This window comes from Periplaneta americana, chromosome 10 (genome assembly GCF_040183065.1).
Source record: "Periplaneta americana isolate PAMFEO1 chromosome 10, P.americana_PAMFEO1_priV1, whole genome shotgun sequence".
Classification (NCBI taxonomy): domain Eukaryota; kingdom Metazoa; phylum Arthropoda; class Insecta; order Blattodea; family Blattidae; genus Periplaneta; species Periplaneta americana.
The window spans coordinates 175,954,874-175,973,643 of record NC_091126.1 but is presented as its reverse complement, the minus strand read 5'-3'; the positions used below and the strand labels follow the sequence as shown (position 1 = coordinate 175,973,643).

Genomic DNA, 18,770 nt, shown 5'->3' with positions numbered 1-18,770 from the left:
ATGGGAGTCAGTACAAGTTTTCAATGTAACATATCCTTGAAGAAATTAGTTAATGATTTCAGGAAAGAACTTCCATTCAACAAAACCCAACATCTCTACAATCCTTGGAATGAAGGAAAACCAGTTAAAATTGGCAGAGATGGCCAGGTAAGTGTCTGAAACAGAGTGACGTTTTATAGGTTTACGTGTATTGATACAGACAGTGTGATAATGGTGGCTTCATATACTTTGCAGGAAATAGAGCCACGAGTTGCAGAAGAGCTTTGTAGGCTGTTCCCCATGGATGAAGGCATTGATATGACTCCGATCCTGCGGAAGTCAAAGGAAGCTGCAAGACTTGTGAGACCTCGCATGTCCCGTTCAGTGCGACGAAGGGAGGCTCTTCCACCACCGCCTCACATTAGATCGCTGCCTAGATCGTTTGGTACACCGGGGCGTGCGGGCCACAACAACAACAACAACCACATTTCTGGGAGGTACACAGGACTCTGTAGTAGTTGTTTGGGACTGATGAATCGTTTGATTGAATTGGTCACATGTTGGACAGTCACGTTACGTGCAGCGAGTGGCCAAGGCTTCGCTAAACGGGAGTGATACAGTTGTGTTTGATACCAATCAAAACCTTTGCGCTGAAAGTCATATACGAGCGAATCCTGCCAGTAATTCGCACAATAATGTATGTAGGTTCGACATCCAAGAAAACATGAAGATGGCGAGTGTCCAATAGATGTCCTTCCTCCTCCTTCTCGGAACTGTCCTGGCCGAAAGAGACCTCTCCCCCTTTCTTAAAGGAACTTTGTAAAATGCGAGGTGCATCATTTTGGGATCTTAGCGTAATTTGATTGCATTGTTTGTGTAGGCATGCGTGGGCAGTGAAATTTCAAGTGAGTGGTTTCGGTCGTTTGCCTGGGGTTGTTATTTTCCCCACTAAATAAAACTCTTCTTCACAGGATCCATTACTGCATAGTGGACTTGAAGGGTTTCATTTTTTCATTGCTAAAGATATATGTAAAAAGAGGAGGACATAGTCTAGCATTTTCCTTGGCGCTCACTCGAGGTGAAGTTCTTGAAGTGTTGTGCCTTCTGCCTGCCTGCGCAGTGCAGTGAACCATGTAGTGCGTTGGATGTTGGAAGAGTGAGTTCGCTTTGTGTTTTACTGGAACTGGTTTTGTTAACGTGGCCACTTTTCAACTGGTAGGTTATTCAGCGTTACTTTCTTTTTAGGGTAACATATCTTTGCAGTTAAAGTCACATTAAATTCATTTTTTTTCCCCCCCACTTATGTTCATTTAAAGTCTGTTATAACAATTTTATAATTTTGAATGTTACATCATACAGTGAATTGTGTTAGTGCTTAGTAAATTATTTTCGGGCATGAGCACTATAGCATAACATCACCCAAACAAGAGATAATTTTATTGTGGTACAAGAAAAAAAAATATTTATATTTACTCTTTTACTTTCTTACGAAAATGAAGGTGAAGTGGGTGTTTTTGTTTTAGTGTATATTGTACTTTGTGCTATACTTACAACCAATGACAATCCACACTGATGGATTATGAGGTAAGGAATGTTGAAAGAATTGGGTAAGTATTGGTAAAGGATGTAAATAAGGTTGAAATTGATTAGAAATAATCAGTAGCCTTCAATATTTCATTGAGACATAGCACATTAAATATTTTGCTCCTTAACACTTTGTAGTCAGAATAGTTCATTTCACATTATAGAGAAAAGTCAATATTTTTAAAAGCCAGCTTTCTAATTTGACACATTTTGTGTTGAGAGCTCCTTCATTATCTGTCATTTCCTTGTACAGAATGAAACTCAAGTGAAGTATCATATTCTGTGTATATTCGTTCGTGTTTGTCTTTCATTTTTATATTACCTTTTGTGGTACAAACACTTCAATATATAGTACAGTACTGCACACATCGCATAACTCATCCTAAATTTGCATATTTTACATTTCTGTGCTCCTCCAGTTTCCGTGGTTTCAATTTTTGTGATTCAAGGTGGAGTCATATCCTCAAATTATGCAAATTCATGGCATACACAATCCCAGCACAAGATTTTGCACATAAGAAATGATATTTGTAGCTGTATTCTGTTTTACCTTCTTTTGTAGACATACAACATTTTTAAATGTTGGGTTAACAGTCTGTGACCTTCCTTTCAGAATTTGTGATTTATATGGAATAACAGTACATTTACCATTATCATACTTGTAAAACTCGAAAATTGGACATTTTTTCTATCAAACAATGATTTACGCGTATTCAATGGTGGATCACATAAGATTAACTGTTCTCTGGGGCAACCAGTTTTTGTAACTTATTAGGCAAGGTGGGCCCTACTGACCCATAGTTATTTTTTATACATTGAAGTAAGGAAATCATTTTATTAAGCACAATATTAAACTCGTTTAATAATATAATAATCACAGTATGCATGTCAAATGTATAGACACAATTTTAGATTTTTAATTTTTCATTTTGGTTTTTCATAATTTAAAGATACTGGCACTGTACATGTTTAATCTGTGATTTTTCCTGTTTACTTTCCTTGTAAAATCCACATACATTTACACAAACATTTTCTCATTCCTAGACACACACATGAAATAAATCTACATTTTTGGGAAAATGCACACATTACAAATTTACTTATTTATATTTATTGTAACATACAAAACATCCGTAATTCAAAATTGTCATTGTTGTTCAGACTTCGAAGTAATTTCCCGAAATTGCATTGTCTGATTACTACTGAATAGCTCAAAAGACTGAAACTTTGTTACAAAGTGAGATTCATTCATTTCATTCAAAGTGTTCTGCCCAAGGGCAGGTTTTTCACTGCAAACTCAGCATTCACCAGTCTTTACTATTTTCTGCCTTCCTCTTAGTTTGTGCATATGATCCATATATCTTAATATCGTTTTGTGCCCCTAACTCTTCTGTTCACCATTCCTTCCATTGCATCTTTCAGAAGGCAGTTTCTTCTCAACCATTGACCCAACCAATTCTTTTTCCTCTTCATGTTCAGTTTCAGCATCATTTTTTCTTCATCCACTCTTTCCAACACAGCTTCGTTTCTTATTCTGCCTGTCCATTTCACATGCTACATTCTTCTCCATATCCACATTTCAAATGCTTCTAGTCGCAGCAAATTCTTATGGGTGACGAAATTTTCAGAAAAGAAAAAATTCGAGCTGAAAATAAATTTTCACGTATGCAAAAGAGTAGCAATGGTAATAGTTAGTTGCTCTTACTTCATTGTGTTTCGCTTGCAATATAATGTCCTACTTTGCAGATGCCTGCTTTAGATAGTAGCATATGTTAAATGTTTGTATCATGGCACTTCTTTTTTTAACAGTTTGCTAAATGTCTAGGATTTGAATAAGTTAGTTGGCGGGGGGGGGCGCAACATTTTTTCGGGCGTAAGGGCATAGCTCTACCTAAATATGGAGCTGGAAGGAACTAATCCCGGCTTTAACGAGGAGTAACACTAAATGGTTTGTTTGTAGTTATTTTAAATAGGCAATAAGACAGGTATGGCAGATTCTCAACCAGCTAAACAATGAGCACATAAGAAATTCGAGTAATTTTAAGTGAATAAATTGTACGATGAAAGAGTAATGGAACGGAGAAAAATTCTCTCCGGCGCCGGGATTTGAATAAATTGTGTTAATTCACTTCGATAATCTGACATTGGATTGGCTTTTATAAATTGCAGAGAAACTAAATTACAACTTTGACTATAAGACATATTCGAGCCCTGACCAACTCAAAGCTTTGAATGAACTTACGTAACCCTTTTGACTATGATATTTTCCAATGATTTGGAAGTGGTGTATGACTGAAATAATTGTGACATTTGCTTCTTGGGCCTGCTGCAGCTCCATCATCTGGTAGGTAGCCTTCTCTTCAAGAAATTGAGGTTCAATCCCTTATATATCTGTGACATGTTGTGACAAAGTAACTGTTAAAACAGTTTTTTATTCTGGTATTTCTCTTCATTTCTTCGTAGTCACCATATTTCACGACTGTATACACATTGTTATTTAACAGCATTGTTAAGTAAAGACTTGACTGCCTATCTAACTCTTACATGTTAAAGTTTGTGAAGTGTTCTGTTTTCATTATGTCAGTGACACACACATTTTAGGTTTAAGTGGTGAATATACAAATTTTAACTCATCAGCTGAAAGACGTTTCGTAAATATATTTAAAACTAGCCATACCTGTGCGCTCCGCTGCACCTGTTAGAAATAAATATAAAGTAATTACATAATTAAAATAGGACATTTGATCGAGGGAACATTTGTGATTGATAGAAGGATAAACCGTTTAATATGTTACTTAATTTAAATTGTATTTAAATAATTAAAATGCTATCATTTTGGTCCAGAGACCACTCATGTGGTGCAATGACAATTTCTTTAACATGTTTCTTAATTGTTATTACATGCAACCATAGTTTAATGAAGATTGACATCATTTAGATTTAATGTGTACATAAACATTATTTTAAGAAAGACAGGAAACGAATATTCAGAATAGCCTATCAAGTTTTCTGTGCATAAGAAGCTATTTTAATCTTACCTGTTCTCGATTCACTCAGAGGTTACTGTAATAACATTATAGCATTATGTCCATCTGGAGAAACTACACTTTCCAATGGTGAAATAATTAATTATATAAATCGGTTAATTTAGCTTCCGATATTACTTCATACAAGCACAGAAACATTCTCGGTAGGCTATATTTCATAGCTTTCGATTGTTGTTGTCCAAGGCCCCTTATAGACGAAGTCATTTGCTTATTTCATTACACCGCCTTAGATGGCAGTTATTTCAATTTTAAAACTCATTTATCTCATTAAATATCAGTCCTATCAAAATTTTTCAAAGAATAAAACTTATCGGAAATCATTTTTAAAGAAACTTTTGTTATATAACATTTTTCACAAAAGTCAATAATAAGAGAGATATTTCGATTTATTTGATTCAAGCCCCCTTATAACCCCCCCCCCTTTAAATAACGCATTTTGAATGCCATATAGCCTAAAATCTAAGTTACAACGAATTTAATTTATATTCCAGTTTTCATCAAAATCCGTTCAGCCATTATCGCATGAAAAGGCAACAAATATACAGAGAGACATACAAACAGAAATTTCAAAAAAGCGATTTTCGGTTTCAGGATGGTTAATTATACATGTTAACACAAATTATTTTTGGAAAATCGAAAATTACCAGAAAAAATTTGGCTACAGATTTATTATTAGTATAGATTTTAGTAACTTAAATGGTTTTGTTCAGTTATTAACATTGACAAGAATATGACTGCTTGGTCTGTTGGACTCATAATAATACAACATTTTTGCATTGGATGTGCTACTAAAAGGTAGTCATTTCTGCAAGTATGTAAATTTATTTTTAGTGGTGATGACTAAGATGGTAAATGTGCTGTTTTTCTATATACATTTTTTTTTTTCACTTGAAATACCAGTGTTGCTTTCTTTTTATACTAGCCTCGATTTATTTCAAGTGTGTGAGTAATTGCATCCCGTTGGTTTATTTTCATGTTACTTAATTTCAGTGCATATGTTTGAACATATAAATGCTTTAACAGCCATAAATTTCCTTCTAATATATTTGTATATTTAACCTTAACATAAAATTAACCGACTGTATTTCCGAGAAACTAATATTTTTTGTAAACCTGTTCAGCAGCAGTTCATTGTTTACTAATACAGAAAACTGATTATTTTAAGTTCAGATTCCTGACTATGGATTTCTTAAAGTAACATAAAATGTCGTGTTCATGCAATGTCTTTGACATGTTGAGTCAGTTCCCAAAATTGTGACTTAATACAGGATGTGTTATTCTTTCAGTAGTCAAAACAAGGTTGATCATTGATGCATTGTGATGGTTTTCGTTTTTCTCTGACATTAATAGTAATCTCTGGTATGTTCATATGTAATTTGAAAACATTAACTTTTCATTTATATGACATTGTGTCTTGTACGTCCTGTTAATTTTATATTTATGCATAGGAAAGACAGTACTTCCTGTTTTTCTTCAGTTCATATTATGACCATGTCCTGAATAAAATGTCGAGCCTCATATATATTGATATTAAAATTATTTGTAGCTTAGATTTGTCTGTTGTAAATAGACATGATTCTTTGCACAGGAATGCTAAATGTACCAAATTGGGAAGAGTTGGATTCACTTTTTATGTTAAGCCTTATAATTGCTAATTTTAGTAAAATTAAGGAATCTTATAAGCATAGAGAATATTTCTAAGCACTTCTCTTTTCTTCATAATTCATAACATACTATATATTAATTTATTTTCCTATGTAGAAAATTGTAATGCAATTGTCATTTGAACGAATGTTCATCAAAGTTCTGGCTTCCTGATCTGTTTTGAACTGTATTCTACAGTACAATAGTTAATTTTTTTTTTTTTTTTTTTTTGTAGTGTTCCACACAAGATCTAACTTCCTTCAGTTTAGAAAGTTTACGTTTTTAAATTTATGTTATTATTTCTCCTTGTGTTTGTGATGGTTAATATTTGTACTCACTTTACAATAGTTGAAAATGTGTGTGAGTGAAGAAAAAAATAGTTCTATTCTCACAACAAATCTTTCATCTAAAGTTACAAAAATATTTCTGTAACATTTCATTCCTTTTGCTGGCATTGATTTTCCTTACTAGAGAACATTTTTTTAAATTCCAATTAGTGCAAGTGGAATTCGTGCTGATCAGAGACATTGTTTGTGGCAGATTTTCGAGGAGTACTCTGTACCTTCTGCCAGTATTCTACCACTTCACCACCACCATTACAACCACAACCACCACCACCACCATGGTTTTATACAGTCAAGCCTCAATTGTACATATTTCAAGGGACCCTAAAGAAATGGTGTAAATTTTGGGAAATAATTTATACATGCCAAGAAAATTAAGGCTATAATGTTCAGTACATAGAATGAATTGTGATCAATGCTTGGAAATTTTTAAATGCACGACTATATCAAGTATTACTATTATTAAATATTTAATTTAGAATATATAAATTATCATATATATTACTTTAATCGCTTTAAAATCTCAAAATATGTGGCCTACACACACATTTCAAAATGAAACACGATGTTAATTGTTCTTATAGAAGAAGTTTAATATTATTTACATCTTTTTTATCTCAAGTTTTCTATTTCTTTTCTTCTTCAGTTTATAAAAAATTGAATTGTCTCCTGTAGCAGAAAGATACTTTCTCACAGTCTTGAATGCTACAACTACATCTGCTATTGTTGGAACACAAACACTGTCATGATCATCACCTTCATTAACACCATCACCATCACTAGTATCAGCACTGTTATCTTGGAGATGGGTGTCAAGAATCCCCTTCACAGTTTGTTCCTCAGCAGTGATCACATGATCCTTCATGAGATAAACACGTGGTCACAAAATTTTTTATACCTGAATGTGCATATATTGACGATATTTATAGCGAAATTTACGTTGGTAGTTGCAATTTTATGTTCAGATTTTTGCATGGGCGCCATTTTTCTCCTTTTGGTGGAAACAATGTAAATTGCGGGAAGTTTTAAATTACGACATCGCAGATACAGAGTAAAAAATATATTATAATAATAGGAAAATTGAAGGGACCAAGAAAAGAGTACGGCAAATGACGAGAAAACATTAATTGCGAGAATGCAAAAGCAGGGTTCAACTGTATACCTTATCTTTCACTCAATACAATTGGTCAGTGTCTGTGATAGGAAAGTGATTTAGTGTTTCAGCTCATTTACTTCTAGAGGAAGCAGAATGCTGGGGCAGTGGTGAAAATCAAAATACTCGCTGTTGGAAAGAAAATATTTCTCAGAGTAGAGTGCTTGGTGGTATAGTTGCAGAGGATCATGTGACAATGTGCTCAGATCTCTATCTCCCCCTCTCGCTTTACTAACAGCTAGCACTCTAGACTCATCAGGCCAAGGCTTTACTTCAATTCGTTCGACAATGCAGTTCACTTGTTTGTAATATATTTCTAAAAAAAAATGGAGTTCATATGACATTTTAAAACATTTCTTTTAGTTGCATACTAAAATTTTCAACATACCTGATTGTTCGGCTAGTGGTACAAAAACTTACTAATTGAGTACCACTTTCATCTAATATTTCCTCAGTTGAAACACTGGAGTTTTGTTATGTATGATAGATGCAGTTGCACAAAATTTTGGTACTGATCAGTCTATTGTCAGAAAAGAGACTTCAGTAAGGCCCGTAACACACTTGAAGAGTTTTCGCTAGTGAGAAATGTGTTGTGAGAAAGAGGTGAAGAGCCTTCCTCCACACACTTGACGAGTTCTCACTATCACAGATCACACCTCGCTATGATCATCTATGCACTGCCTTCATGCAGAAAGCAATTTTCTGATTATAGTAATCACTCGTTGAGGGAAATATAGGTTATGTATTTACGTATATTGTCGTACTTAAATATATAACCTGTAAGTATATTGTCGTACTTACAAATTACGTACGAATGCTATGTTGAATCTGAGTATTCAGATGATGAGGAAATGGAGTTACATGAACATATTTTGTTCATGAAAAGAAGAAGTAGGCCTAACATTAAAGCCAGAAATATCTGAAAATCACATTGTATCTTACGAAAATAAGGGCGAGTTTTGGACACTGGTTTCAATTTGAATGATGATACGTTTAGGCGTTATTTCAGGTTCAATGGACCACAGTTTTTTTTTTTTTTTGCCATTCATGATATGATAGAGAATTCTTTGCTATATTCTGATTAAAATTACGTAAACTGTTAAGACATACAGATACATTATTTCAAATGTTTAATCAATACTATTAAATCGCATCAAAATAAAATATAGCCCTATTTATTTTCAGATAATCTGATATTTATCTCCAGATTTCGTCTTTAAGTTTCGTGTTTTTATAGTTTTCATCCCGTGTATCATAAAAATAGGCCTACGGGTGACATCGTACAAGTTCGATAAGTTTCTGACTGCAATTATCAGCCATCTTTCCTCATTTCCAAATAAAAACAATACAATTCATTGCCACCTGTGATATCTTTTTCTACATTCAATCGTCATAAAGAGTATAAATGTCAAACATCTTTGATAAATGTGTCAAGAAAATTCGCTGAGTTACTGATTCCAGCGAGAAACTTGCGCGAGGTTTTTGCCTCGAGCAAGAATCTCTTCCAGTGTGTGGACGTCCATTTGAATCCATGTTATCAATTTTTTCATTTTCTCACAACACATTTCTCACTGGCGAAAACTCTGCATGTGTGTTACGGGCCTAACTTGATATAGATATTTCTGCAGAACCTAAAAACAAAGTATTCTGTGAATGTAAAAAATTTATTATTCAAGACTATTATAACTCATTTTCACATCATATCTGTGCACTGATTGCATTCATTTGATTTTCTAATCACTATTAACATCTGCCTATCATTTGTTGATAAGAGTGCAATGCTGTTGAAAGCATTATGAGCTGTGTAAGATATTCGTTATCTTGTAAAACCAAATGCAAGTGTGTACCGTAGCTTATAGTAAGAACCTTATGGTGGGAGTAAGAGAACTTGCTAGCTACAAGTGGGAGGGTAGCTTCTCAGTCCACTTCCTTCTTCCTCTCAACATGCAGGTGTCCACACCTGTGGAGTAACGGTCAGCGCATCTGGCCGTGAAACCAGGTGGCCCGGGTTTGAATCCTGGTCGGGGCAAGTTACCTGGTTGAGGTTTTTTCCGGGGTTTTCCCTTAACCCAATATGAGCAAATGCTGGGTAACTTTCGGTGCTGGACCCCGGACTCATTTCACCGGCATTATCACCTTCATATCATTCAGACGCTAAATAACCTAGATGTTGATACAGCATCGTAAAATAACCCAAAAAAAAAACATGCAGGTAGAGTTCACGAGATAACAAATGACTTATATGTGTAGCATATAATTCTGTTCCCAGTTATTAAGAACTACTATAAAAGTTTAAATCTGAACGTCCTCATATTTGTCCCACATTATGGACAAAATTTTATTCAAATTTTCATTGCAGAAATATTGGTTTGTTTTCTTCATAAAGTAAACTTAATTGTTTATAACTTTATTTCCACCCTACACAACTTAACGCATTTAATATTCAGTAGGTATCATGCTCATTTTCTTGAAGTAATCAGAAGTAGTAGTATTGTGAAGGTATGTGGATATCGCCTGTAATGATGAATCTTTATCAAGCCTTGTAAATGTTGAACTGTTGGTGCAAAAGTACTAGAAATGCAAAGACTTCAAATCCATAATGATTTTATAACTCTTTATCAGTAGAAGAAAAATTCTTGTGTAATTTTGCAACAGTGTGATCTCTGAGAAACCAATGTAAATTGAAACTGTTACTGTCTAATGTAAATTACATGGGTGGTTGGTTATTGATCAATTTATTCAACGGAGATTATTTTCGAAGAAATGTGTCACAAGGTTTCAAACTTATATTTTAATGATAGGTCTTCATAAGCAGAAAATTTTTTTCTTGAAAATCGACTTTTGTTTTTGTGCTCGTGTATATGGCTCATTTTCATGAAACTCGTCACTTTTGGAACCCAAAAATGGCATCAACAGAAATTGTCGGGAGATTGATTTTTCAGGTGTGTTAGTGGCCCTGTCTAAATCTTCGTGTGCTATGAATAATAAAACAAAATCAATTTTTATTTTCCAAGGTTCATCTGAGAAGCATTGGCAATTCACTGTTCTTCTTTCCTGAATGTTCTCATAGTGCCACATTGAACTTCTTTAAAACGGCAAATTCAAAGCAAAAAAATCACCCATTCCATGGCAAAGCCTAAAACTCTTGGACAAACCTAGACCACTTCTGTAGTGACACTGTGTACTTATATGAAACTGTTGTATGGGAGGTGTTTACATTCTTTAATGTACTTTTCAATGCAATGTGTTTTTTTATAATCGGATTCATGATTCATCGACCTCTGTTTGGGATGGATAACTGGGTGTAATAGCCTTATAATACTTGCACAGGGGACATTTTTCAAGTTACAAGCCATTACAGAAATCTATGCAGGGGAAAGAAATGTGATGGGTTCCGTGAGAATGCCCCATGTGTGAGATTAAGAATTATTTTGATAAGACATTTTTGTATTTTAAAATTTTTTCTTTAGTGTACATACATAGATTTAACTCTGACATATATACATATTATGAAGAATGTAATGTAAGAGAAAATGTGAATCGATATTTTGATGGAAATATGTTTTCATCATTCCTAATACCAAAAGGTGGTTCATGGCATTCCATATGTCAGACTGTCTCCTACCTATGTACAGTGAATCGATTTTTTTTTAGTATTCAATATCTGAGACTTTATTTGAACATGAAATATGATGAGTTTTTTTTTTTAATGTAGTTGTTTTTATGAAAGTCATAGACAGAAGAAAAGGCAAGAAATCTACCCTTAAATAACTTCAAGGGGGGGGGGGATGTGCGTGCGTGTTTTTTTTTCTTTGTTATACAAACACAGAGTTGATTGGCCGAATTATTATTTTTTGGGGGCATGGATTCTTAAAATAATGTGCATTGAAATCCATTTTTTCACCATCACAATACTAAATTGTGTAATGAGAATGTGAAGCAACACGTAATGTGCATGCTTCATAACTATATCTCCAGAAATACTTCATACTATATTTTTAAGTTTAAATTGGTTATTAAGAAAGTTCCTAAAATTTAACCACTGGAATTATAACCAAAACAAAAATAAAATAAAATGTATTTGTGACTGTTCATTAGTTCTATAGGTGTACATTTTTTCATGAAGCATTCAGTACTAATATTTAATAGGGCACTCGAATTTTTGTAATCAGTGCTTAATAACCAATGATAATCCACAGAACTGATTCTTGGGATCATGCTATTGCATCTGCTAAACATTTGTTTTTCTCAATATTCTCACAGCAGAATTTGAAATGAAACAGGGAATTGCTCGGTAATAGGAAGCAATGGTTATTAATGAATATTATAGGAGAAAAATTTGCTCCAATGCCAGGGATCATTGTTCGAACTTTGCATTTATTTTACTTTTTCAGTTTTGAACATAATACCTCTGTCCATCTTGTATTTACTAGTATAGTATTTTTGATAAAGGGTTCTAAAATTAGAAACGGTTAGTAGGACAGAACACGAACATGACTTGTTTTAATGCATATTTAGAAATACCTGAAAATGGCCATAATATTGCGTAGTGTAGAGAGTTGTTTCGTTTACATGAATGCAGTTCACTATAAGAAATTTTGTGACGACTTGTAACATTAATTACATTTGCGAATGTATCCAGCATTGATGTTACATATTACATTAAGAAATGGGAACAATGATGATTTAGGTTATCCCTAATGATATGACTACTTGAGCCCCTAAGGAATTTGATTTTTCTAAATAAAACACTGTAAGTTAATGTGAATAGTCACTTTTCATGTTAGATAGCATGTTAGCTCTCTGAAGAACTGTTTTAATTTTAGTAATTATTTCAGCCAATTATTTTCAGTAGCAGTGAGAAAATCGATTAAAATGTAGCATACGTAACAAGTTATGTAAAAAGGGCAGATACATCACTTAATGCTTACAAAATCTGTTTTCATGCAATCACACAAATTGTCCATAATGTCCATTGACCAATAACATTAAAATAGCCATAATGTAAATTGAATCTTACTTCCATTCACTGCTGGTGTTCATACTGCAAGTAGTTTTTTTTATAATCTTCATGTGCTCGTGCATTTTAAACGAGTGGAGTTTTTTTTAAGAGTCTTACAATATCCGCATCTTGTTGGATATTAACACAAACTTGTAATTTTCACAACTGCTTTCCTTTTCTTGCTTCAGGGTGTTGTAAATGGTGAAGAAATTTCACTATACCATACCACTATGTTACATAATTATTTTCTGTTGGGTACATAGACACATGAAATGTAAGTCACATATTTTTATTCACTCCACACTTACTGCCATAGCCTCTGGTTGAGATTCTGGCTGGTCAGTGTTAAAAGACAATAAGTCAATTCTTGACGAAATGGACATTTTGATGGAGTTCTTGATTTTTTTCTGGGTTTAATAGCGGATTTAAACAAACCTATTATACTTTCTGGCTTACTGTTACTATGGTGAAGGATGCATAAACACAACAGAAATATAACTTTGCAATTATTAAGCGAGAAAAACCATTGTCTATGATAATCTCAATACTGGAAAAATGACTTAGCACCTTTTAACAATGATCAATTCATCTGTTATCAGGCACTACATCTCACTTGATGATGTGTGTCAGAGGAAAAACAGTAAAATTGTTGCATATGTCTCAAGTCTGATAAGTTAACTATGTTACTAGTCAGCAATGTGTGCAATGGAGGGGAAAGGAACTGGCCACCTTACCCCATTATCTTCTGGTTTAGTTGCCTCATAAGCGGTGCCTTATTGGTGTCGCTTATGAAGTTCCAACCAGTCATCACACTGCCTTATATTTTCGTTGTAATAACACTTTCCCTTCGAATGTGTCAGATGCCATCAGCGATGTTATATGATGTTATAGCAAAACTTTGCTCACCCTGTGTCCCATCTAAACCTATATTCTGTGTAATTGAAACATGAAAGTTTCAATGGCGAAGCTAAGGTGTAAATATTGGGTAGGCTGAAAAAATCTGCTTACCTTATATCTTTTTATAGAGCAGATGTTTCTTGGCTTTTCTATCAAAATTTTTTGTGACACGAAACATGCGAGAGCTGCTATCTGTGAGCATCACTATGAGGCTTTTGCCACAAGCCTCTCGCAGTGGAATAACTGTCAAAAAGTGAATATAATGTGTGGAAGGATCGAAGTGAAACCAAATGTTACGATATATTGTTATTACGTACTTATACCATTACTAGATTATAATGACAAAAGCCTTCTAAGAGCTTCGCCGCTGGAAAGTTTTCACTTCTCTCTTCTGTTTGGGAACTTGCTGACTCCCTGTTTCTGGCCAAAAGTCTTAATTCAGCTTTGTTCAATGGAAGTAGCAAATTCCATCTGTGGTGAAGGAAAAGGACTTCCTTCTTTGTCATTCCTTTCATTCATTTATTTTAGTCCATAGATCTTACATGAGCAATGAAGCTTTAAGATGTGGAACAAGTCAAAATTTTACAATATTACAATTACGATTTTTACAAATTTTTACAGTTTTACAATTTAGTAATTTTCTACAATTTTGTGCAATTTTTTTACAATATTTTGGCGAGATGTAGTGAGATGAGGTGAGGTCCGAGGATTCGCCAAAATATTACCTGGCATTTGCCTTTTGGTTGGGGAAAACCTCGGAAAAACCCAACCAGGTAATCAAATCAAAGGGGTTGATGCCGAGGACTCGCCATAGACCATCCGGCTTCAGTCATTACTTATAGCATTAATTCTAATTCTTCTGTAAAACAGAGGTCAAATATTATTCACTAGAAATGTAATACTAACCAAATTTGGTAATCTGTGGTTAAGGGAGTCCTGGCTTTCTACACATTTCCAAACCTTACTGAATTCACTCCTTGACTTTGGTGATTGTTAAGTACTGGTACTGTGTATAAGTGTAATCATCGAATTACACCAGCAGCAGCAGTTTTCCCCAGAAACGTCTCCAGCCTTCCCCATTTTTGACAACCATCCACCATTCTTTAATTGCAAGATTTCTCATGTCCTCCAAACTCCATCACAACCTTGAGAGTCCCACATTCCTTTTTCCTCCAGGTTTACCGTCCATGACTTTCTTGGGGATTTCATACTCAGTCATTCTTTGCACAAGATCTGTCCATCGCAATCTTGAGTCTTTGATTGATTCTATAACATGAGGAGACTTGTTTACTGATATGACTCGTGGTTATATCTTGCATGCCATTCTCCTTTGTCACATATTGGACTGTATATTTTCCAAAATATATCTTTGTTTCAGATGTTTCAGTCTTGACAATTTCCATGCTTCACTGCCATTTTTAAATACTTGTGTTACAAGGGTTTTATAAAGCTTGTATTTTGTTTCCATAGTAGGAAGCCTCGATATAATTTCTTTGCTAATATCATTAGGGAGCCATTATATATGAAACTAGAGACATTTTTCAAATTTATATTTATTTATGCGTATGTGTGTTTTTTGAATTTGATATATTTTATGTTTTGTGCGACATACAACCTTTTTTTTTACTAAGGAGAATCTGAAGGCTTGCACTGTAGCTTACTGTGCTGACCCCCCCTTATTTTTGGATGATCGTTGAAGTTCTCAGGACCGCATTACTGTAAATATTATGATTCGATGTTTGGTGCCTTCTACCAATTCAATCTGATGGAACCAGATATCTCCGCCTCCCTGGGACTTATATAGCTTCCTCAGATCAGTGCCATCTGTAGGCAATTCACGGTATTACATCACTGCTGTCCACACCTGTGGAGTAACGGTCAGCGCGTCTGGCTGCAAAACCAGGTGGCCCGGGTTCGATTCCCGGTTGGGGCAAGTTACCTGGTTGAGGGTTTTTCCGGGGTTTTCCCTCAACCCAATACAAGCAAATGCTGGGTAACTTTCGGTGCTGGACCCTGGACTCATTTCACCGGCATTATCACCTTCATATCATTCAGATGCTAAATAACCTAGATGTTGAAACAGCGTCGTAAAATAACCCAATAAATAAATAATACATCACTGCTGCATCCTATATTCATCAGTCATTCAGTGTTCTGCTCAAGGGCAGTCTTTCACTGCAAACCCAGCTTTCTTCAATCTTTCCTATTTTCTGCCTTCCTTTTTGTCTCCTGATATGATCCGTATATCTTAATGTCGTCTATCATCTGATATCTTCTTCTGCCCCGAACTCTTCTCTCATTCAACATTCTTTCCGGTGCATTCTTCAGTAGGCAGTTTCCTCTAAGTCAGTGACCCTGATCAGTTTCGAAAATCGCATTACTGTAGACATTATGATTGACTACAGTATGTGGTGCCATATGTAGATTCAGCTGCACATCACCCAGGTCTTAACAATAGTCCACTATGAAAGCCCGTCTGTCCCCCTGGGGCTTTTGCAGCTTCCTCAGATTCAACCTGTGTGTAAATCACGGTACTATAACCGCTGCATCTTCAATCAGCCTGAAATTATTGAAAGATGATAAATGAAGTTGAAATGTATCTGAGGTCCAATGTTCTAAGTTACCCACCAATTCCATTTGAATTCACTGAGGGGAAAAAACTTCAGGTAAAACCCCAACCAGGATTTGAACCTGGGTCCACTCATTTCATGATTGGATATGCTAACCATAAATTACTCCACAGCAGTGGACGTCACATATTTAGTTTTTGTTTTATTAATTCTCAAACTCATTATGTTAGTTGCTGTTTCTAAGGCAATAAATGTTTTCTTAATGTATCAATTCTTCCAAAAATATTTTTATCAGCAGCATAAACAAATACAATTTCATTTGACCTAACAATATGGCCAGTCCATTGAGAACTTAGTCTTCTCCTTTTTATGTTGTTTCTGTCTATTTAAACTTCACTAGAAACAAGTAGTCACTCTGATGGCTGTTTAGCACTGAATATCGCTTGTGCCAAGTGCATGGCCTTGGATATGGGACAGTTTTGATGACATTACCTGACAGTGCAAATGCTGCTGCATTTAATATAGTAAACAAACATCTGTATTCCTTATACATTGGAATTCCTCGTATCCAGCACCCAAATAACCAGTAAATCCAAAACAATGGCACCTCTGAGTAAAAGAAAGAAAAATTAAAATATGACAGTCTGTAAATAAGCTAAAAATGAAAGCAACGACCTAAAATTTTCAATGAGTTACCTGAAGTTACCACTGCTACATGGCATTTGTACCGATGTGTGAACAGCCATCTAGATCACTAACTTTTCATCAGGAAGTGAGACTGGAAGCTGCGATTTTTAAAGTGTGTAAAAATCTGTGTTCACTTCACAGATTTCTGTTATATACCATATACTGTAGATGTGCAGTATACAGTACATACTGAGTCTGACATAGCCAAAAATTTCCAATGTTACATGCTGCTTTTGAGTACATAAATAGCTGTTATATAAGTAATATGTACTTTTCTTGCCCGCTTGGCATATGGTAGAACAGCTATAATTTATGGTCTCAGTCCTTAAAAGCTTTCAAAATAGCCAGTTAGCGATCTAACAGCAATTGCAGGATTACGGCACTTCTGTAGAGTTAACCAGTAAAATCTGTTGCCCGGCACTGGCTTTGTATTAAGGCGCGTCTCCGCTATTAAACATTTAACAACAACATGTTAAATATAACATGTTGAATTTAACATGTATATGGACATTTCAAGTCTCAATTGACTTTACATGTTAACTAAGTAGGTTGAATTTAACACTTTTAACATGTTGGCTTGTTTTCCAGCAGAAATGGAAAACATGTGAAGTCAATTCATTTGCTCGTGCAGCGTCGGTACAGTTCGGAAAATTTCGTACAGTTTCCATAGCAACAACTATAAGTTCCGATTTTGTGGCGCGTATCTTGATCATTTTTATACTATCATTGGTCGTTGGTGTTGGCTGTAAGTTGTTTGAAGTAATGGAGTGGACGAACGAAAATACATTAGAATAAAATTAATGCACTGATGGAAAGGCCTTGTTTGTGGGATGTGTCTGCAAAAGAATACACGGGCAAAACTAAGAAGGCCGACTGTTTTAGAGAACTGGAATTATTATTTAATTGTTCTCCAGAATACAATAGAGAGTTTTCGCACTCTCATCGTACGCTAAACGTTAATGCTATGTTGACGTCAGTAATGGTCGTATTTGGTGATGTATGTTAACATTCGTAAAACTTCGGAAAGAATAATTATACGTTATTACCCACTCCTTTAACATCTATCATGTCGTAGGTCCTATGATAATCAATCGCGCTGTAATTTTTTTTAATTGAGATGAAATTGCTTCTCTTAAATTGTGTCTTTCTTTGATGTAACAGGAAGTATTTTTGCAGCACTATATTAAAATCGATACTGTATTCAACTTTAAGCTCGTTTAGAATGTATCCTGCATAGTGTCTTTTACTAAGATATTGCCACATCCACATTCTCATTTTCTTCCTTTTCAAAGCCTTGTAACAAGCAATAGAGGCAATTACAAAAGTCAGATCATCATCTGAGTCCATTGTCCAAGGTTTGAAAATAAAAGACTATATTAAAATCTCATAGACTGTTTGTGGTGGACTATGCAAAGAAAGACAAGTTTAACATGTTTAACAGTGTGGACAAAGTGTTAAATGAAATTAGCATTAACATGTTCAATCAACATGTTGGGATGTTAACGGTAAACAATTTAACATTTAACATCTTGTTAAATTTTTAATAGTGGAGACGAGCCTTTACAGTTGCCAGGTAAGAAGAATTCTACTGGTAATATTTCAAGTAATGTAGTCATTGAAATTAACTGAACTCTAATACACAGCCACAGAATACATTTTGTGTTCTGGGGCATAGTTTGTTAAATGTAACAATTTTTCTCGATAACTAAATGGAATAAAACGCAAGTAGTACTGCTCAGCAACAAGGCATACTATTCAATTGTAATATAATCTTGGCAGAGTATGGCCTCGAATCCCTGCATTTATGGTGGACAAAGCCATGCTTGGTTCCTGAGTTTCTTTTTCACCATCACCCTCCATTTC

General features: G+C 34.7%; 1 protein-coding gene across 3 annotated transcripts in view; it reads left to right on the top strand.

The window, feature by feature from the left end:
* LOC138708183 (YTH domain-containing protein 1-like) overlaps positions 1-18,770 on the top strand; it is a 79,627-nt gene that overhangs the window by 41,223 nt on the left and 19,634 nt on the right. For 2 of the 3 annotated variants that reach the window (XM_069838461.1, XM_069838460.1), the window contains exons 13-14: positions 63-147; positions 235-476. In XM_069838461.1, coding sequence (XP_069694562.1) covers positions 63-147; positions 235-476 — 327 coding nt within the window. Of the gene's footprint in view, positions 1-62; positions 148-234; positions 1,195-18,770 lie in introns of all 3 variants that reach the window. The other variant, XR_011334621.1, reaches the window with a different exon arrangement.